This window comes from Cygnus atratus, chromosome 13 (genome assembly GCF_013377495.2).
Source record: "Cygnus atratus isolate AKBS03 ecotype Queensland, Australia chromosome 13, CAtr_DNAZoo_HiC_assembly, whole genome shotgun sequence".
Lineage (NCBI taxonomy): Eukaryota > Metazoa > Chordata > Aves > Anseriformes > Anatidae > Cygnus > Cygnus atratus.
Genome location: NC_066374.1, coordinates 11,551,382 through 11,572,702, shown reverse-complemented (window position 1 = coordinate 11,572,702; position 21,321 = coordinate 11,551,382). Strand labels below are relative to the sequence as shown.

Below are 21,321 nucleotides of genomic sequence, written 5' to 3'. Positions count from 1 at the left end.
TCGTGTGAGAGGTGATCAGGCCCCTCACCATTACATTTCATCATCTTTGACGTGATGGCTGTGGGAGTTTCTTGAGTGCAGGGAGCAGTATGGCATGCAGCATCGAGGCTATACCATTCTGTTGTTTAAGGGGCACCTTATATGGAAGGTATATATACCACTTTGTTTCCTTTGTGACCAACTAATTCAACAGAATAGATTATTCCAAATTACTTGCTCTTCCTTGTTAACAAAAGCAGGCTGCAAAAACATTTAGAAGATATAAGCTATAAGCTACTGAAGATGTACATTGTGTTATTACAGACCTTTCTTTTTTTTTCCAGTCGACCAAGCCCCTTTCCTTGCTTCCTGCAGCAGTGAATTCCCGAGGTTAATTACATGCTGGGTAACAGAGGCGTCATTGCTTTGTGTGGATTTGGTTGAGCTCCTTTTCATTCCTCACAAAATGAGCTGCCAGAATAAAAGGTTTGAGCTAAAGTACATTAAAGTCAGTGGGCTTTGGATCATGCCCAGAAAGAAAAGCAGCGAGCAGTTTAATTCCAGGGCAGGCTTGCACAACTGCATTTGAGGTTTTCAGCTGTGACGGCACAGGTTTTGGGGTGGATTCTCCATATTCCAGTGCCCCGGGATGCATGCGGAGCCCTAACGCGCTCTTTCCCTCTCCCCAGGTGAACGGCAGCGATGGGATGTTTAAATACGAGGAGATCGTCTTGGAAAGGGTAAGTGCTGGCCGGGCGGCACGGTGCTGACCATGCGGGTGCCCTCCCCACGGCAGCCCCCACTCACCCCCCACACCCCCAACTGATGGGCACAGGGGGGGCTCCGCTCCCCTCCCTGGAGGGGTTTGGGGGTGTCTGGCTTTCCTTCCTCCGCGGCAGGGGGCTGGGCTCACCGCTCCCCCCGCGCACCCCTCCAGAAGGGAGGGAGGAGGGTTTCTCCCTCACCTCCCTCTTTCGCACCCTCGCCCCCGCACCCCCGCCAGCGCAGAGCTGGGGCTGGGGGGGGCTCTTTGTCACCGTCTTTGCCAGAAAATGGAGGCAGAAGGAGCTGCACTCGCGGGGGGGGGGGGTTCTGTCTCTCGCCTCTCGCCCGGCTGCCGCCCCCCTGCCCCAGTGGCTGGCTCTGCCTCGCCACGGGGCACCGAGCCTGGTGACGCTGAGTAGCGAGGACAGGTTTTCTCGTAGCCCGGTCTGCGGCGGGGGGAGCTCCTGCCTGCACCTTCCCCCGTCTCTTGGTGAGACCCTGGCCACGCAGAGCTGACGCTGGGTGCTGCGCCACAGCCGATAAAATCGGCTCCCACAGGGGACGGGGTCGGTCCTGGGAGCAGCGGGTGGCGCGCAGAGGCAGCATCTCTGTGTGCAGGAGGGATGGGGAGGGAGCAGGAAAAGCTGCCCCAAGCTTTGCTCCGAGGCGTGGGCACAGCAGGGCCAGGCAGCACCACGGGACGAGCGCAGGGCTCCGCAGCCGCAGCCCTCCGTCGCTGCGTGCCGGGGGGCAGCCGTGTCCCACCCCATGCAGGGTCTTCATCGCCTGGCACAGAGGCACGAGCGAGGCGAGGGCCTCCTCCTCGCCGCTTGGCCAGCAGCGCAGGGGAAGACGCATCACTCGTTCTCCTGTTCCTTTAGTCATCCCCCTCCTCCCCCCGGCTCTGCATCACGGAGGTGGGTGGACGGAAGGTTATCTGGGGCTGCAGCCTCACCCACCGCTTCCCCAGCGTGCCTGACGAAACGAGCCCAGGGGATGCTTCCTTTTTGGGCTGAGTGCTGCCTGCTCCGGGCCCTATTTAGAGGCAAAAGCCTTGTTTTCGGGGATGCTGCAGAGCATCCTCAGCCCACAGCCGGGTGGGGCTGGCAGGGTCAGGCTGGTATGCAGCTCTCACTGCTGTGCTGCTGCAGGGATTTGCTGCCTGGCTCCAGGCAGCCAGAAACCACAAGGGAAATGCAGTGCCAGGACCAGCACAGACCTGACCCAGGTCTGTCCCCTTCCCCTGGCCCAGTGGGACCACTACGGCCCCATCTCCTTGCAGGAGGAGCTCCTTGCCACCTGCAGGTGAGAGACTGTCCCCTTGCTGTGATGTTCAGCTCCCAGAGACAACCCCAGCATATCCCAGCATCACTTCTCTGTGATTGATCCCTGTCTTTGTTGTAAAGGGCAAAGGCAGCAGCATTTTGGGGCAATAACCAAGGGAGCTCTGCCCGCAGAGGAGCATGGCGGTGGGTTGATGGACACTGCACGTGTCTGTAGCAGGTGCTGCCCCCCACGGCTCCAGCAGCCCCGATGCCAGCAAAGAAATCCCTTGAACTTGATTTCTTCTGGTTTATCGGAATAAAAAAAAAACAACTCCTGGATTGTTTCCAGATTTCTTAGCCAGCATCGCAGAGATGCTACCCTTCCAGAGCCGGACAGAGTCAATGTCAGGAGTCCACTTTAGGCAGCCACACCTCCTAGTGTCCTAGTGTGGGTGAAGCCCTCCTGGCCACGGGTCCGTCAGGGGGCTCCCAGAGCTCCCCGTCACCATTGGGTGAGCAGCAGCACCCCAGGAGCCCTGGGCGGCTGGGACAGTGCTTGGCCTGAGCACAGTTGTGTGTGAGAGGCGGGCATGGTAGGATGTGACTAAGTGTCAGCTCTTCCGCATGAGAAAACAAGGCAGCAAGCCATCTGATTTTCAAGGCAGAGCAGGGAAAAAAAAAATCAGTAATTGTCCACTTGCATCAAGCACGGCAGCGGAAGCAGCGCCCCTAAGTGTGTGACCGAGCGGGGTCCCGCGAGCGGGGCAGGCAGCGCGGGGCTGGGCAGCAGAAGCGCCTGCTCGCGGTGGGATGCTGCTGGGACACAGCGAGCGTGCCAGGACAGGGGCACGGCGTGGCTCCCTCCTTCCTCTTCAGGCTTCATCTCCATCCCTACAGCCCCCTCCACTGCCCTGGTGCAGTTTGGCACCAGCGCTGTGGGGCTGACGAGGGAGCCACTTGTTTCAGGGCGCCGAGACCCAACGCAGCGTTGCAGGAGCCGCCAGCCAGCCGGCACCCTGAGCCTCGGGGGGCGCAGGGGCCAGATGCTGGTGGTCGGTCCAAGCCCCGCTTCTCCGCACGGGCTGTGCTGTCGGTGTCTCCTCCTGGGGAGCCGCCAGCGAGGGGAGGTTTTCTCCGCCAAGGACCACCCCCTCGTCCCCCCCGCTCGCTGCCTGCCTCAGTCTCTCGGCAGAGACGTGGCGGCGAGGGAGGTCCTGGCGGCTCCCACGCTCCCGCTCCATCTGTTGAGTGCTCCGCGCCGAGCGCCCGGGCTGACGAGCGCCGGCCTCCCCTCAGCCACGCACCCGCTGCCCTCCCGGACCACGGCGGATGCTGTAAGGGGGGTGCTGCCGGGGGGCTCGCTGCTCTCAGACCGGCGCTGCCAGCGAGCAAGTGGCCGCATGGGACAGGAGCCACGTGTGGTTTCCCACAGGGTAACTCCGGCCTCGGCTTCAGCATAGCAGGAGGGATCGACAACCCCCACATTCCAGATGACCCGGGCATCTTCATCACCAAAATCATCCCCGGGGGAGCGGCAGCCATGGACGGACGTTTGGGGTGAGTGTATGGGGCTGGGGGGGTCACCCTGGATCCTGACTCCATCTGCCCCACTGGTCAGCCCCCACCCCGGCTCCCTCCCAGCCCCTCCAGCCCCTTACCCATGGCCAGGTCACCTCTGCAGGGATCCCCCTGCCATCAGCATCCTGCCAGCCCTCCCTGCCTCTGGCTCCCCTCCTTCCCTGTGCACCCTGGGGCAGGATCCATCCTTCCCCATCTCCCCTCTCCAGCAGGGTGACAGCACGGGGACTAGCCTCACTGCCTCCCCCCTTGCCTCCGCCCCCTGGGGAGGGACCCCGCTGTCACCCCACATTTTTCCTCCTGCAAACCTCCTCATCCCAAAGAGCAGGACCTGGCCAGCTCAAGCAGTTCCCCCTTGCACGAGGGTCTGCACAGCCGGAGGAGGGTGGCAGAGGTTCTTGGGAGCTCAGGGTCACGTTGTACCCGCAGGGTGAACGACTGCGTGCTGCGGGTCAACGACGTGGACGTCTCCGAGGTGGTGCACAGCAAAGCCGTGGAGGCTCTGAAGGAAGCGGGCCCCGTGGTGCGGCTCGTGGTGCGGCGCCGGCAGCCCCCGCCGGAGACCATCATGGAGGTCAACCTGATGAAGGGACCCAAAGGTGAGTCCCACGGGCTGGTGTGGGGTGTCCCCTGGGTGCCCACCCCAGCGTTGCAGGGTGGGATGCTACGTGGTGCAGGGTGTGGGGCAGCCCCACGGTGAGGCACATAGTGGCCGGGCAGCGAGAAGGTGGCCCATTGGGTTGGGAGCGGGGTGGGAAAGCCCAGTGAGCTGGCTGTGCCAGCCCCAGACCGCAGCCAGCCATCCCTCACCCCGCTCCTCCCCTCCCGCTCATCCCCAGGACTGGGCTTCAGCATCGCAGGGGGCATCGGGAACCAGCACATCCCCGGGGACAACAGCATCTACATCACCAAGATCATCGAGGGAGGCGCTGCCCAGAAGGACGGGCGTCTGCAGATCGGGGACCGGCTGCTGGCGGTAAGCCCCGCGCCTGCGGTGGGCAGCCGGGCACCCGCAGTGCCGCGGTGCCCATCCCTCGTCCCCTTTCCTGGGGTCCCTGCTGGGACGGTGCTGCGGGAGGGGACAGCCACCGTCTCACCGTCCCCCTTGCCCCCGGCAGGTGAATAACACGAACCTGCAGGACGTGCGGCACGAGGAGGCGGTGGCCGCCCTGAAGAACACCTCCGACATGGTGTACCTGAAAGTGGCCAAACCCGGCAGCCTGCACCTCAACGACATGTACGCGCCCCCCGACTACGCCAGCAGTACGTACGCTGCCGCTGCGGCAGCCCCGGGGCACTGCGGGGACGGGGGGGATGGCGCAGCGGGGATGGGGGACGGCACGTGCTGGAGCTGGCAGCGGATGCCAGGCTGGTCTCTGCCATCCACGTTGAAGCTGGTTTCTGCTCCTGATGCCTGTCTCCTCTCCTGCAGCCTTCTCAGCCTTGGCTGACAACCACATAAGCCATAACTCCAGTCTGGGCTACCCGGGCAGCGTGGAGAACAAACCTGCCTACACCGTCCCCCCTCAAGTGACCCCCTCCAGGTACTCGCCCATCCCTCGGCACATGATTGGGGACGACGACTTCACCAGGTGAGAGCCAGGCACGGGCATCCCCAGAGCCTGCCCCTTCTCTTCCTTCCCTTTCTCTCCCTGACCTCATCCCCATACCCTGCTGTAGCGGGTGCAGAGCCTCAGCCGCGGCTGACAGCCTCTGTTTGTGGGTGCCATGCAGGGGGTGAGGGGCTACGGGGGCACAGCTCTCGGTCCTGGTGCAGCTCCTCTCCCCGTGCTCCCCAAGCCTGGGACCCCAGTCCACCTGCGCCCAGGTGCTGCGAGCCCTGGGGTGAGTGCCGATCCAGGGCTGGATGCTGGGCTCCAGCTGCATGTTGAGGGCTGATGCTTGGGTCAGGACTAGGGTTGGCTCCGTGGTTATGAGCGAGGCTGCGGCCTCGTCCTGGCTGGGACGGTCCCATTCTGTGACGCTGATGGATCCCAGAGCAGAAGACCCTGGTGTGCCATCGGGCATCAGGCAGGTGGTCCCGGAGAGCCCCTGCCATCGCATCCACCCCATCCATTCCTCGCCTCTCGGTGGGCCCTGCCGTGCACCACGACCTCTGCAGCGCTCGCCTCATCCAGGCCCTTGTCTCCTGTGTGCTCTCGGCACCAATACCACCGGCCCCACAGCCTGTCCCCGCGCTGCTTCCTCTCCGGATGCAGCCATTCACGTGCTGCCCGGGCACTGGGGGAGGATGCTGTGCTGCAGGAGCTCCGCTTTCTCCGTTTGTATTGCACCACGGAAGGTGACTGATTCCCAGCGCCACCGCACCATCTGTCCCTCCTCCAAGGACCCCTGATCCCACCGGATCCCACACGCGCTGATGCCCTTACTGGTGGGCCAGAGAGGGATGAGAGCATCCTGCGACCCAGGCACCACCCAGCAGCGGTGGCTGAGGTGCAGAAGGAGCCAGCGGCCGCTAGAGGATGGTGCTGCCTTGCGAGGGCCCCACCGCAGCAGGCTGAGCCCTGCGCCCCGGCTGCTGCCTCTTGCCCTCCTGCAGGCACGCGTGCTGCTGCAAGCACGGACCTAGAATCATAGAGTCATCGAATATCCCGAGTTGGAAGGGACCCACGAGGATCGTTGAGTCCAACTCCTGGCTCCACACAGGACCATCCAAAAATCAGACCGTGTCCGAGAGCATTGTCCAAACGCTTCTTGTACTCCGTGCTGTGACGACTGCCCTGGGGAGCCCGTCCCAGTGCCCGACCACCCTCTCCATGAAGAACCTTTCCCTAACACCCAGCCTGACCCTCCCCTGTCCCAGCTCCATGCCGTTCCCTCGGGTCCTGTTGCTGTCCCCAGAGAGCAGAGCTCAGCGCCTGCCCCTCCGCTCCCCTCGTGAGGGAGCTGCAGGCCGCCATGAGGCCTCCCCTCGGCCTGCTCTGCTCTGGGCTGAACAAACCAAGGGGCCTCAGCTGCTCCTCCTCATACGTGTCCCCAGTGACCCTCGTGTCCTGCAGTGCCCGGGACCAGAGCAGCTGCTTTCCCCATGAGCTGCACCACAGACATGCAGAGCTGGCACAGCCCCGCTGTGTGCCCAGGTCAAGGTGTCAATGCCACAGTGTCCAGCGTGGGACCCATCTGCAGGAACATTGTCCCGCTCAGGATGCCTGGAGTGCGTACCGTGACTGAGACCTGGGATAAGCGACTTACCTGCCTGGGGCTTTATTTCCTCTCCTTGGTTCTTGTGGTGTCTCTCTACCTTCTGTCTTCATCCATGCTGGGGATGCTTCCTCCAGGGCAGCAGCAAAAAGCAAGGGGCAGAGCGAGTTCATCGGCTGGTTGGAGGCACGGTCTTGCAGACCCAGAAACCTGACCTATTTCTTCCTGAGGAAAATCTCCAGCTCCAGGCAAGGATTTGCTGCAGAGGGACAAACAGCTGCAGCCCTCCCTGCCCCTGGCAGCCCCCTGCACCTACCTGGCCCCACAGCCTCCCCACCAACGCTCCGGGAGCAGAGGAGCAGGCTCCAGGAACAAGGCGCTGCTCAGACCCAGAGGCTGGGCAGGCTCCCAGGCAAACACAAAAGCAGCAGTGGAGCGAGGACCTGGGGGCTCAGCAGCAGAGCCAAGTGCCGGTGGCAGCCCCAGGACGTGGCGCTGAGCCTCCATGGGACCCAGTGATCCCAGGGGGGCCAGCCCACTGGTGTCTGCGTGGAGTCTCGTGGGTCCCCCCAGCCCCAGCGTGTCCCAACCAACCCAAGTCCTGAGTTCTGCTGGGCTCAGAGCTCAAACATGTCCGGAGGCTGTAAGGATACAGGCGGTATTTTCTGGAGGACACAAGGTTCAGCCCCTGTTGCATCTGACGCGCAGAGCTGGCGTAGGCTGGGGTTACGATGCTGCTGTGCCTCCGCGTAGGAGGGAGAGGTGCCCCAGCGATGCGCAGCGGGGGGCAGGAAGGGGTTAAGCCCACTGGGTCTAGCAGGCGCCAAAGCCTGCGTCCTGTCGTGCTTCCATAAAAAACCCAGGGTGTGGGTATGGGACCGGGAAGCCGCGTGCCCCGCTGCCGCGCCAGGCGGGAGGCAGAGAGAAACAGCGCGGGGCGCAGAGCTCGGGGCGTTCCTGCCCCTCGCCCTCCCGGCCGGCCCCGCCACGCCGCGATGTTCACCGTCAACGTCTCCTCCTCCATGTCCTACCGGGGACAGCCGTCCCTGTCCCCTGCCAGGCAGCAGCGGGGCCACAGGAGCAAGTGCGAGCAGAGGTACGGGGTGGGGACGCGGCAGGGCACGGGGAGAGGAGCTGCTCACAGCCGGGAGGGTCGGGCAGGGCTGGGTGTCCTTCACGTCTGTCTGTCTGTCTCCGGCTGCCCTTGCTCCTTATAAGGTGACAGCCCGAGCTGTCTGAGTGACATTCAGCCCATCGGGACTCCCCCAAGGGGAGGGAAGGTGGGACGCTGTTCCTCGGGTGCTGGCTTGGGTCCCTGGAGGTAAATCCTGCCTCCTGCAGCGCTGGAAGCACCAAAACCTTCCCCCGTCAGCCCAGGTGACGGCACTGATGCTCCGGGCTGGCCGGGGGGGATGAAGAAGACATTTTCTTGCGAGAATCGCCTGGGAGAACGCTGCCGGGCTGCAGGCCTTCATGCTGGCTGCTGAGCCGAGCGTTATTCGCCTGGGTCTCCCCACCTTCCTGCCTGCCACAGCAGCTCGGGGAGCAGCCCCCTGCCCCAGCCTTCCCTCAGCACGGGGCTGCCAGCATTGTAGGATCCACCGCGAGTGCCGTGGTGGTGCCTGAGGCTGTGGCATCACTTCTGCCACATCCCAGAGGACGCGGGTGGGCGAGGATGCTGAGCCCCCTGGCGGGTCCTGACCTTGCGGCACCCACCCCGCATCCAGCCCATCCATTTTGGTCACCGAGCCGACAGGCCGATGGTCCCCGACGTCGCGTCGGCTGGCAATTGCTGTCGGTCCGTGCATTTTTGCCAGGGTGCGCTCACTGGCGTCACTTGTTCCTTGCGCTTTTAACACAGCCCTTGAGCTGGGAGCTGCTGCCGTTCCTATCGCGCTTATTTTTTCCTAGCTGAAAATCGGCGCTGGATTTTTGCGATGCCAGGCAGTCTTTCTGCCTGTGCCTGCCTATTGTTTGAACTGCAGAAGAATTAAGTCATCGTTGAAAAATTTAGGGCTGCTGGTGTGCCGCCGCTGAGCCATGTGGGGCTGCGCCATGTGTGTCTGTGCGGCTGCGGGCACGTGGGCCCTGCAGGGTGCGGAGGGCTGCGATTCCCCTGTGCTGGCACCCTCCCCAGTGCCTGGGCTCCCGGTGCCTCTGCACCATGCGTGACCCCCCCAGCTGATGCTCTGTCCCTGTGTGCATTCTGCTTTGTGTCACCGTGAGCCCCGGTTGTGCGGTGCACCTCCCCTGCCCCGGCCCCGGCCCCATCACCCGCGTTGCTTCTCGTCACCCTGACGTCCCCATGTCCCTTGTCTGTCCCTCCAGAGAGCCCCGGAAAATCATCCTGCACAAAGGCTCCACCGGCCTGGGCTTCAACATCGTCGGGGGGGAAGATGGAGAGGGCATCTTCGTATCCTTCATCCTGGCCGGAGGTCCCGCCGACCTCAGCGGGGAGCTGCGGAGGGGCGACCGCATCCTCTCGGTGAGTTGGCCTGGCAGGGAGGGACGGGCACCGGGCACCCACGTGGGGGCAGACCCGTGTCCGGGGGTACCGGGGCTGCGGGGACATGGTTCGGCAGCATCCATCCCTCAGTGCTGGTGTGGCCCTGGGCCCTGGGTGCGGGGCCCTGTGGTTCCCTGCCCGGCATGGTCCTGGCATGGAGCAGGGGCTGGTGGGGTGGGCAGCCCCCGTTCTGCGCTGGCTGGGGTGTTGGTACCGGGGGTGCTGGTACAGGGGGTGTCAGTACCGGGGGTGTCGGTACTTGGGGTATGGGTACTGGGGGTGTCGGTGTGGGGGGTGTCGGTACCGGGGCTGTCGGTGTGGGGGGTGTCGGTATGGGGGGTGTTGGTATGGGGGGTGTCAGTACTGGGGGTATCAGTACCGGGGGTATTGGTACCGGGTGTGTCAGTACTGGGGGTGTTAGTACCAGGCATATTGGTACTGGGGGTATCAGTACCGGAGATGTCGGTACCGGGGGTATCAGTACTGGGGTGTCGGTACCGGGAGGGGGTGATGGTACCGCAGGCACACGGCGGAGCAGGGGCTGGGTGACGGGGACACCGAGAGCACCGGTACCGCGGATGCGACGGAGGTCCCGGTGCGACGGAGCCGCGGTGTCCCGGCAGGTGAACGGCGTGAACCTGCGCAACGCCACCCACGAGCAGGCGGCGGCGGCGCTGAAGCGGGCGGGGCAGACGGTGACCATCGTCGCGCAGTACCGGCCCGAAGGTACCGGCACCGGCACCGGGAGGGGGCGGAGCGCCGCATGCAAACGACGGGGGGCGTGGTCTGCATGTAAACGAGGGGGGCGGGGCCTCGCTCGCGAGCAGGGGGCGGGGCTGTGTGTGGCGCGCCGAGCGGGCGGTGCCGGGGGGGGGAGCACCCCGGCGAAGCGTGGATTGGCGCGGAGCTGGTCCGGGGGGCGGGGCGAGGCGGGGAGCGCGGGCTCCGATTGGCCGGCGCGGCGGGGGGGGGCGTGTCTCCGCCGTCCCGCCGGCGGGGCTTGCGCGGCTTTGTGTGCGGGCCGGGCGGCTCCGGGGCTGCTGCCGGGGCGCCGCCGCCGCCGCCTCCCGCCCGCCCGCCCTCCGCGCCGGCTGCAGGTGAGCGCGGGGCCGCCCGCCGCCAGGCCCCGTCCCCCACCCCCCCCCCTCCTCCTCCTCCTCCTTCCCGGGCACGGCCGAGCCGAGGCCCCGCCGGGGGGGCTCCTGCCCGGGGCGGGGACCCCCTCGGGGCCGCCTCCCTCCGGCCCCGCCGCAGACAAAGAGCGGCCCCGAGCGCTGCCCCCGCCGCTGGGCGAGGCGCCGGCCGCCCCCCGCTGCCCCCTCCCCTCCCCGGCCCAGCTTCCGCCTCCCCGCCGGTCCCGGGCCTGGGCGCCGGGCAGGAAGGGGCCGGGGGCAGGCAGCGGAGCGGAGCCGTTAGCGCCGCCCGGGGCGCTGGGGGGAGCGGCGTGGGCTGCTCGCGGGGCTTTTTTTTTTTTTTTGCCTTTTTTTTTTTCTCACCTTCTTTCCAGGCAGCGCTCCCTGCTCTCGCGTCCCCGGCTCCGCTTGCCACTTGAGCTCTGGCACGGGCGGGACGCGGGTGGTTTCTGAGTGCCCCAGGGCACAAGTCGCCGTGCCCCCCCCCCCCCCCCCCCCCCCCCCCAGACGTTGGCTGAAACCTCAGCGGCTGGGAGCTGACGGCCCCCCGGGGCCACGCGCGGTGTCCCCCTGCGAGGGCTCCTCCGTAGCGCATCTGTGCAGCGCCGGCCGGCACGTGGGCTGCCGCCGGCCCGGGAGGCAGCCCTGCTGCTGGGAAACGACTACGGGCGGCAGGGAGCTGAGGGGACCTCGGAGCTCCAGGGGCTCGGATGCGACCGCTGAAGTGCTGGCCGGTCCCGGCACCGGGCAGGGCGGGCGGTGTTGGGCACCCCGAACCCTGCGGGGAAGGGGTCAGTGGGGCTGGCTTCCCCTCGAGGAGGTGCGGGATGTGTGGTCCCGGGTGTTTGCCTTGTCTGTGCGGGTCACAGGTCTGCGCTGGTGGAAGAGCGAGAGCTGGGTTGTGGAGGCCCCGAGGAGAGCAGGGGCACCAGTGAGCGTGCTGCCTGCGCTGGCTTCCCAAAAGCACGACCTGCTTGTGCAGAAGGAAGTGGCAGACCTGTAGCAATGGCAAGTGAAGTGTGAGCCTGGTTGCAGCAAACCCGACCTGAAAACAGGGCATGAATTGTTGCTAGCCAAAGGCAGGTGGTGAGGGCCCATCAGAAGGGGCTCTGAGGGGCGAATCCATACTAGCAGGCGTGGAGGACTGCCGTTCAGCTGTCTGCTGCGTGTGAGAAGGAGCAGGGCTTGCGCAGGGTGCCGGACAAACACGCACGTGCTCAAGGTGTGCTCTGCTTTAGTGTAACCTCCGAGGCTGCTTGCATAAGCCTCATGGGTGAGGTGCCCCCCCAGCGGGGTCCTGTGAGCGGTTAGGAGTGGAGGAGAGCGGGGGAAGGACGGCAAGAGTCGCAGTCCTGCCTCTCTTCTGAGCACCCGTGCCTGGCGCAGCCCCAAGCTGTCTTGCAAGGAGGCCACTCTGTGTGATGCTGCTGCCTCTGAGCTGCTTGTAAGATCTCTTTCCTCGGAGTGTTTCTCTGTGTGAACTTTGTCTGCTGTTATCACAAGTGCTCGGGTTTGGCAATTACACCTCCTGAAGCCCCGTGGAGCGCAGCTTTGATATCCTTCGCTTTCAAATACAAAAACTCGAGCGGTGGCGTTTCTCTGAGCTGGCTGCTAAAAGGAAACTGCCGAGACCTTGCAGCGGCTTCCAGAAGTTGCCAAGCTTTCGGCACCTCTGTGCTCGCTGCCGCTCATCTGAGCGTGCAGCACGGCGTGCCCTGGGTCTGTGCTCGCCGTGCCTGGGCGGTGTTTGTACTTCGACCCCCCAGCTCAAAGGTGCGTGGACTCAGGGCAGTAAAATGCTTCGCTGAAGAGGAGCGATGGAGCTGATTGCAGATTTCACGTGTGACAGGCGCCGGGCTGGAGCTAGCGGCTGAAAGGTCCCCAGGATCTGCTGATGGCCGGATCCAGCCTGAGCCAGGCAGGCGTTTGTGTGCCTAAAGCAGTGCACGTGCTTTGTGCACAGGCTTTGTGCACGCTCAGGGATCGCTCTCTGATGCGGCTCCCTGTGCTCTAACTGCACTTTCTCCCTGGACACGAGGAAATAGCACAATTGCCGGGGCTGCAGCACAGAGAGCAGGTCGGGAGGGAGCGGCTCCATCGCGCTCTGGCTCCGCTGCCGTGTGCCAGCTCCATTTGCTGGGTTTGTTTGCCATAGAAACAGCAGCTCTGTAGGGAAATGAGCCTGGGGATCACAGTGAGCATTAGCCCGTGCGGAGCTGAAGCCAGCGCTGTTGAAAACAGGATGCGTTTTCCACTGTGAGGGTGGAGAGGCAGAGAGAGCGGCAGACAATGGCCCTGTGGATGTCTAATCCCAACGCTTTGAAACCTGGGCAGCTGAAATCCCTTCGGGCTTTCTCGTGGAAGAATGCAGAGGCCAAAGGTTCCTCCGGGATGGGATTGGGGCCACGGGGGGGCTGCTCTGTGCCCCGCAGGCTCAGCCCCCCTCCAGGAGCACCTGCATGGTGCTCAAGCTCTGGAGGAAGAGCCGCAAGAGCGCAGAGCGTTGCTTCACCGCCTTGCTAGGTGGAAATAACAAAGCGCTGCTCCTCCTGGCGTCAGGCTCCCGCAGCGGGACCTCTTGCAGCAGCAGCAAGGCGGTGGCGCTTGAAACAAGAGGCGCGAGTTCACCTGTTGCATATTTTCTGTCTTGATAAGTGTGTCCTGAACATGTCCAGCGCCTGGGTGCTGTGGGAGTGCCGGGGAGGTGGGGATTAGTAAGAGCTCCTGGCGCTCACCTCCCTGCTGTGCGGCGGGCAGGTTTCCCAGGCGAGTTTCTGCCGCGCGGCAGCTCTCCTTCCAGGACGCAGAGGCAAGGTGGATATGAGCCAGTGAACAGAGATAGAAGTGCTGCTTGCTGGAGGTTATCTGCCGATAATTGTCGAGGAGGCTGTTCCAGCACGCAGATAAGGGGGGCCCGGTTGCAGCCGAGCACATCCTATGCTCGCTCCTGGGGTAACCCTGCCTCCCCTGTGCTCGCAGGGAGGCTCCGGGTTTGCTTTTGCAGCTGGCTGTTCCTCCTCCGCCCAGCGCGCTGCTGAGCTGCTGCTTGGCTGGCACCTCTCGCCTCGCCCTGCTTCCCTTCCGTCCCGCAGCGGTGGCACCCTGCCACCCCGCTCCCGCCTCGCTGCTGCTGCTTTCCCTGCCCTGCGCGGGTGCCGTGCGGGCTGGCGGCTCCATCAGGGAGAGCCACGGCTGCTGGAGGAGGGCTGCTGGCAGAGCCGAGCCCTGCAAGGAGATATCTGAGCTCGCCCCGTGCAGCGCTCGGCTTCCCGCACCGCCTGGGAGTGCCCATGCAGCAAGGTGAGGGTGCCCGGAGTGGCTCTGCCCCGGACACGGGGTGCCCAGAGCTGCTCCACTTCCCTCTGGCTCCGCTGTTGAGCGAGCAGCTGGGGGTGGCACTTAGGGAAAGATCGAGGTGGCCGGCACTGAGCACGGCAGCGTGGTGAGGAGGTGCTGGCTGATGGGGGGACGTGGCCGCAGTGCAGGCGGAGCGGTGCCTCGCCCGTGCTGGGAGCTGGCGCGGAGCTCGAGCTCCTCTGGGGTTAAACCTGTGCAAAGCAGTCGCTGCCAAGCGCAGCACGCACAGTAAGCAGCTCCGCGCTTGCTGTCGCGGTTTCCTCGCTGGTCTCGAGCCCCGTAACAAATGAGGCGTGGGGCTCGGCGGCGTGCCGGGAAGCCCAGCTCCGCTCCACGCTCCTGCGGAGCTCCAGGACGTCGGTTCCATGGCACGGGCCGTGCCCCTGATCCGTACTGTGGGTGCTGCAGTCCTCCCTGGCGCAGGGTGAGAGGTTGCCAGCAGGGCTCAGCTCAGGCTTTAGCCCACTTCTGTCTGTTGGGTGCCGCATCAGTGAAACTCCGGTCTGGGCGCAGTTAGGGGCGTGTAGAAGTGCTGCTTTGGTGCGATAATTTTATTTTCTACTGGAATAAGCTTTGCCCTTGTGTGAGCAGTTGTGCGTTTGCCTGTGCGGGCAGTAAGGCTGCCCCTGCCTCTTGATGTCTGGGGGCAGCGCCTGCTGCCACGGGGGCTCCCTTTGTCCCGTTCATCTGCAGCCAGCCTGTGCTGGCTGGGGCCTTCAGCATCAACCCTTGCTTCTCAGAGGGCAAACCTTTGAGTAACGCGCAGCTGGGGAGGTGGCAGCGCCGTCTCTAACATCACGTAGGACGCGTCCTAGCGGCTCAGGACCCAGGCGAGCCCCAGGAGCAGTCCCGCTCCCTCCACACTTACCCAGCCGCGGTAGCAGCGCTCAGCTGCACGCAGCCTGGCTTGCGGGCGAGCTCAGCAGCGCCCTGAGCACAGCCGTGGCCCTTACAGAGGGAGAAGCTGCTGGGCTAACGCACCCCGAGTGTGAACTTTCACGTCAGGGAGCGTTGCCCGTGAAATTTTAACATGCCTCCGAGCACATCTGCTGCCTTTCTGCCCCTGCCCTGGGCTCCCTGCCTCGTTCTCTGCGCAGTGCAGGTGTTACGGGGTGAAACGGTGGCACAGGTAGATGCAGCGCTTCCGAACTTCCCACGGGGCGCAGCAAATCCATCAGCCGGATGGGCCGGGAGAGGACGGGAGCCGCAGCCTTCGCGTAGCCCCCCCCCGAGCCACACAGAGGGGGCTGCGGGAAAGGTGAGCGCAAGGCAGGCTGCCACTCGGCGCCGCAAAGAGGAGGAAACCCGGCTCGCTTTACCCTTCTCGTTGCACGCCCACCAAGGGTGATGCAGCGGCAGGCTGCCTGCAGATGGCTCGTCAAGCTGTCCCAAACGGCAGGTTCACATGTGCTGCATATGCTGGGGTTTGGGGTTTTAAGAAAACCAGCAGAGCAGGCTTCAGAGGCTGGGGCTGCAGCACGGCTCCTATACGTGGCTGTGGAATTTTTATGTGCGGGTTGGGGTTTTCGGTGCGTAACTTTTTTTTTTTTTTTTTTTTCCCTGTAGTCTTTGAGTAGCATTCGACAATTCTGTGCAGAAGGAAGGTCTCGAGCAGGGTCTGGCTGCACGGTTTAGGGCTAGATAGCCAGGAAACGCCAAGCCACAGTTGCATAACCCCAACCCCGCACGCATCTGCGCCGACGGAGCAATCTCCCTCCGTGCACAGTGAGGGGCTGTCTTTCAAACAGCCTGCAGCGCGTTTCTCAGTAGTGATCCCGCCGCACGTGCGGGATGCAGCTCTGCAGGCTGGGCAGCACCCTGCACGATCCTTCCGCGGAGGGAGCTCGGCGTTGGGGGCAGCACCCCCAGTGCCCACACGTGGCTTGTGCCACCGTGGGGACTTTTGTAACCCATGTGTCCGTGCCCGGTGCTCTCCAGAGGGTTGGCTGATCTGTCGCTGCAGCAGCAGCCACCCGGTCACGGCGCCAGCGAGCACCCTTTGCTGGGTGCTATCAGGGGAAGGAGGGAGCGGGGCCACCTCTGTTGCTCTTCGGCTGCGCGGGAGCAAACCCTCCCTGCTCTGCCCTGGGTGCGCGGGGCTGGAGCCTCCGCCCTCTGCTTTGGGGCCGACCTTTACACCCAGCTGAAGGTCGCGCTGGCGTGGCCGCGGGGAGGGAGGGAGGAGCTGCAGGTGGTGGCAGCTCCCGTCCTGCCGCTGCCGGAGGTGCCGCTGGCTCCCGGAGGGTCTCCTGCTGCCTGGGATGTAGGTGACGACAGGTGAATCCCCCCTCTCGCTTCCTGAGGCTGCGGGGTGTGCTTTGTCCCCCACCCCAAGCCGGGGACGGGCTGGGGGCTGCCACCGAGTTGGGGGCCGCGCTGCAGCGGAGGTGGTGCCGCGTGCGGGGCGCTCGCCCCGTGCTGGCACCGGTGGCCGGGTGGCAGCCGTCCCCCTGTTCCTGGTGCATGCCTGGGGCTCTGCTGCCAGGCACTGGTGGGCTGGAACCCGAGGCGTGGGGCAGCTGCCCTCCAGCCGTGCCACGTCGCGTTGGCCGGCAGGTGACAGTCCCCTGCGAGGTCTCGTTCTTTCTCTGTGCTTTGGCTCGCTCTGCAGGGCAGCAGCTCACGCAGGGAGGCGATCGCTGCCCTGGGACAGGAGCGTGCAGGGCAGCTGCCCCCAGCCACGCGCCCCATGGCCAGGCTGCAGTCGCCTCTCAGTGCTTACTGGGTTAATCTGGCGTGCTGGTTGCGCCCTGCTCGCTGGGGTGGTGGTGGTGGAGGCTTGGGGGCAGCCCCTGCCTGCGCTGACCCTCTGTCTCCCCGCAGAGTACAGCCGCTTCGAGTCCAAGATCCACGACTTGAGAGAGCAGATGATGAACAGCAGCATGAGCTCTGGCTCTGGCTCACTCCGGACAAGCGAGAAGAGATCCCTCTACGTCCGGTAAGGCTCTCCCCCGTCTCCGTGTCTGTCAGTGCTCCGGGCAGCCAGTGCTGGATGCGCAGCACGTGGGGTGGCGCGTTGCCCCACCGTGTATGTGTGGGGTGGGACGGTTCAGTCTGAGCTGGCTTTGCACCCCTGTGCTGCGTTACAGGGGCCCTCATCCCTGCACGCGTGTGAGATCTCACGCAGGGCAGAACGCCCGGTGCCACCTCGCAGATCTGTGGCTGCTTGCTGCTTCTGAGCTCGTGCCAAGCTTTGGGTCGAGGAGGTGGACCTTCCACCCGAGGGAGGAACTGCTCGGTGTGTCTCAGAGCGGGACCCGCTCTTGCTTTGCCGCAGCTCTGCTGGCAAGGAGGCCCGTTCCTGAGCGCACACGCGAGGGTTATGCTGTGCCTGCTGGGGGAAGTGCAGCAAACCCAGCACTGCCGACACGAGTGCACCTTCCAGGAGGTGTCTGTGGTTCCCCTGGGTGTGCCCGGCAATTGGGAATGAGGAAGGAAAATGTCAGTGCGGCCTTACAGATGAGCAATTCATCCCTGGGCTGGTGCTGCCACGCCAGCTGGGATCCCATCCTTACACCTGTGCAGCACCTCCGCGGATGGGTGCTTCGCCTCTTCGGAGGACACGCTCCCCTGCCACTGCGGGGCGAGGGAAGGGAGCGTTATAAACGAGGCACGAAGCCTGCAGGGTGGAGCAGGGGAGCAGTGGCTTTTGCAGGGGTTCTGCAGGGCCGAGTGCTCTGCACTCGGATGCCTTTTGCACGGGCCGCTGTGCAGGGAGCTGGGCCGTGCTGCGGCCGGGCGGCTGCTTCCAGGGTGAGCCCTCAGGGGCTGGAGGAACGGAGCGGGTCCGAGGGAGGACGCAGGCAGTGGTGTGAGCAATTGGCTAAGGCCCTGATGGCAGCAGTGCCTGGCCCCTCCAGGTATTGCCATCCACCCATGAGCCGTGGGGCAGCCCAGCCTGGTGGGGGGGGTTCCCCCACCTTGGCAGCAGCCCTGGGGTCTCCAGCAGCTGGAGCAGCCCCGCTTCCGCCCCAGCAGCGTGCAGGGCGCTCTCCTCTAACTGCTCCCCACTAACTGGCTTCTCTCTCTCCTCCCCTGCTGGTCCTGCGGCAGAATCTGGCTGGAGGGGAGCTGAGCTCTTAGGAGGATTATTGCTTTGATCCTGCGATGCGCTTTTGGGTTGGAGCCAGGTGCGGAGCAGGCAGGGGTTAAGCAGCCGCGCGGCGCTGGCTCTGTACCTGCTGCACGTCCTGGCCATCGCAGCCCCGTGCCCGTGCTCACTGCTGGCTCCTGCCTTCTGCCCCTGCCGCCTCCCGGCTTGCTGCAGCGCCTTCTCTCGCAACGAGAGTCAGCGTGGTGAGAGCTAACAAGTAATTTTAACTTGCTCATTAAAATAATCCCATAAATCCTCACCTTGCACAGCCTGTTGCGGATGGGGGTTGGCAATAGCAAGGGACGCCGCTTTTCCCTGCGGTGAGGATGATGAGAGCTGGGGCTGCTTCAGCCTCAGCCCACATCTCCTGTGGCATGGCTGCGCTGTGCAAAGGGGCTTCGGGTTGTAGGGGGACCGCACGGCCAGCGTGAGCCCAGCCTGGCACAGGGGAGAACTGCAGCAGTAGGCTCCTGCAGCTCACAATTTCACGAGGCTCTGCAGAGTCTTGCTTGATTCAAGATCTGCTGTCGCAGTGACGTCCTCATAAATGTAGCAGGGGTTTAGGCTGGGTCCGGCATGAAGTGAGCGTGCAAATCTCTTGTTCCCTGCCCAGATAGCTGCTGCATGTGCCAGGGCAGGCCTGCAGAAAAATGGCTCCCTTCACTCTGCTTTTTAGCATCCCACATCTTTTGAGAGCTGCCCGCTGCTTGCTGGGGCCCTTACACAAGGACGGGGTATGGCTGCGTCCCTCTGCGTGGCTCCGGTGGCATCTACAGCGCTGTGCCAGACAGGAGCTGGGCAGCACCTTGCTGGCTCCCCCAGCTCACCAGAGGCCAGCCCGGGGCTCTGCCTGGCTCCGGCGGCTGCCGCACGCTCCCCGTGAGCGTGTGAGAGCTGCCAGGGCTGCCCCAGCCCTTCTGGGCGGGGTGGTTTCGAGCGCAGGTTCCCTGAAACCGGCTGAGCTGCTGTGTTGTGGACAGGACATCAATTACGGGACCTGCTACCAAACTGCTTGAGTCAGCCCAGCGTGGCCGCGGTGCGCCCCGTCAGCGGGGCCCGGGGCCGGGCACGCCACCTCCCCGTGCAGCGCCTGCCTTCCTGCGGCTGCCGGGGCTGCTCCTCGCCCCGCGGTGCTCGGGTCGTGTTTTGGGGCCAGGACCGTGTTCCTGCGGGGCAAAGTCCTCGGAGCCTGGAGCCGTGCCCGGTGGGAAGGGGCTCGGGCCGGCTTTGTGCCCAGCATGGGGAGCGAGGCCCTGGCGGGCTGTGGCCCCACAGGTCCTCACGTGTGCACGCTGAGGATGGGCCCCATGGGAGCGGAGACGCCTTGGGGAAACGCTCCTGGGGCCCTCTGGAAAAGGTGCCTCGTGCCTCCGCTGTGGCCATGCGTGGGCCTCGCACGAACCCTGCTGGGGCTGGCAGCGTGACCCGTTTCTGTGACCCGTCAGCTCAGGGGCCCTCCTGCTGCCAGCGACACCTGCGTGACCTCCGCTTCATACCTGCCCGGGGCTCTTCCTGCCGTCCTGCTGCGCTTGGCTGCAGCCTGCCGGCTTCTCTGCGCCTGACCTTGGCACAGGGGCTGCCGGTGCCGAATTCCCCGTGTGGGCGCTGGGAGGAGCGGGGCAGGGCTGCCCTGGGCACGGTGCGGGGCTGCAGCACGGCAGCTCGGCTCTCGAGCACCCCACCAGTGCCGTCTCCTCTTCCCCCAGCTCTGCTTGCCTGAACTGCCGTTTTCCCCCCTCCCCGGGCTGTGGCACAACACTGCGTGTGAGCTCGGGGGCTTTGCCGGGAGCTGGTGGCAGCAGAGGTGCACGGGGCGTGCTGTCGGTGCCCCCGTGCAGCAAAGTGAGCACAGGGCTCGGGCTGAGCGCCCCAAAGCCTGCGCTGGCTCGGGAACCTGCCTGGCCAGTTCTCCGCGCTCCCTTTCCTCCTAATTGCGCTCTCTCCTTGCTCCTAATGGCGCTGCTCTGGCAGGGGCGTGCCAGGCACGCAGGCAGCCTTATCTCTTGGCGGGGAGCAGGTGCCTGTGAGGGCTGCTTGCCTCCAGCTGAAGGGCCCTGCAGTGTTTTTGCCGCCGGCTCCGGCGTGCCACGTGCTGTGCCTGGGGGCCACCCTCCGTTCCTGTTCTCCTGCGGGGCCGAGCACGAGAGCCTCTCGGCTACGGCGGGTGAACCACGGCCCTGAGCAAGCTGGAAAAAGGAGGGTGGCCTGGTGGCCGAGCGAACTCGCACACACGGGACTTCATCAAGCCTTCAGGTCGCTGCACAAGGGACCGCCGCGCAGTCCCTTGGTCGTTCCTGTCCTGGCTGGAGGCTGGGGCTATTGCTGGAGCTGCCTCTGGGGCTGATCCAGCCAAAATCCTTTTTTGCAGCCTTGCAAATGACATCTGGTATTTGAACTCACAGGCTCTCGTGCAGGCGGGTGCTATTGCCCACTTGTGCCTGGTGCTTGGGAGGTGGGAGGAACGTTAGGGACACCAAGTCCAGGCATGTTCAGAAGGGGCAGTTTCTTTGGTAAGGTTCCCTCTGGGCTGGATGGAAGATGATCTGGCTCTTCCTAGCTTGCACATTGACACCATCACCAAAAATAAGGTCCTGCAGGTCGATCTTGGCATCTTAGTGAAAGGCAAACCAGGCAGTAGCTGTCCCTGCAGCTGCAGCCACTCCGCATGGTGATTTAGCCAGTCAAGACAGGTGGGAGAAGCTGGGAGCAGGGGCAGCTTTCCTGATGGTGCAAGAATTGATGCTTCCGTCTGCTTCCCTGGTGAGAGGAGCCCCGGCTCATCCAGAGCTGCCAACCACCGCCGGGAGGGAGACCTGCCCTGACTCTTGTCAGCCGTGCTGGGCAAGGAGAGGTGTCTTGTTAAATGTAGCGGGGAAGCAATTTTTGAGAGCGTTATCTAGGCAGCTAACTCTGCAGGAGGCTGATGCACAGCATGCCTGTTGCTTTTACTATTTATGGAGCCACGGTTAAAAGGATTCAGCTCGAAGATCAATGTCACTTGTGCTGTGTCGCTTCAGACCCCCCCCCCTTAGGGTTCCTTGTAGTGGAAGGGTGTGATGAGCAGGGCAGAGGGGGTTTGTTCTTGTGGCTTTCCCCTTTCTTTTCTGCCTGGATGAGGCCGGCAGCTGGCTGAGCCAGGCTGCTGGTGCAGTAAGCACCCGTGCTAGCCGTGCCCCAGCCCCTGCCACGTGGAAAGAACGAGGGCAAAAACGGGGCTCCCAGCTGTGCTGCCAGCAGCAGGGCTCTGCGTGACCACTCGTGTGTTTCCATTTCTTGCAGGATGGACACGTCCGAGGAAAATAGATCTGGTTTGAGATCTGACATTAGTAGAAAGAGTTAGGAAGCCACTGAAAGCAGCTTGTGGCAAAGAGCTGCAGCACGGGTGTGTGATAACTTGCACAGGAAGAGCATTAGTGCTCCTCTTCCTTAGTATAAAAAAATAATCTTTTCTGTAGCTGGATAGTTGAAGAATATAAAGCTTCT

At 64.2% G+C, this 21,321-nt stretch overlaps 1 protein-coding gene across 2 annotated transcripts in view; it reads left to right on the top strand.

Annotated features, from left to right (window-relative positions):
• Nucleotides 1-21,321, top strand: part of DLG3 (discs large MAGUK scaffold protein 3) — a 76,019-nt gene that overhangs the window by 41,356 nt on the left and 13,342 nt on the right. The window contains exons 6-14 of one of the 2 annotated variants that reach the window (XM_035541466.2): nucleotides 669-719; nucleotides 3,442-3,566; nucleotides 4,017-4,186; nucleotides 4,427-4,563; nucleotides 4,706-4,850; nucleotides 5,020-5,179; nucleotides 9,078-9,234; nucleotides 9,879-9,981; nucleotides 16,569-16,683. In XM_035541466.2, the coding sequence (XP_035397359.1) occupies nucleotides 669-719; nucleotides 3,442-3,566; nucleotides 4,017-4,186; nucleotides 4,427-4,563; nucleotides 4,706-4,850; nucleotides 5,020-5,179; nucleotides 9,078-9,234; nucleotides 9,879-9,981; nucleotides 16,569-16,683 (1,163 nt within the window). Of the gene's footprint in view, nucleotides 1-668; nucleotides 720-3,441; nucleotides 3,567-4,016; nucleotides 4,187-4,426; nucleotides 4,564-4,705; nucleotides 4,851-5,019; nucleotides 5,180-9,077; nucleotides 9,235-9,878; nucleotides 9,982-10,275; nucleotides 10,353-16,568; nucleotides 16,684-21,321 lie in introns of those variants that run through there. The other variant, XM_050713372.1, reaches the window with a different exon arrangement.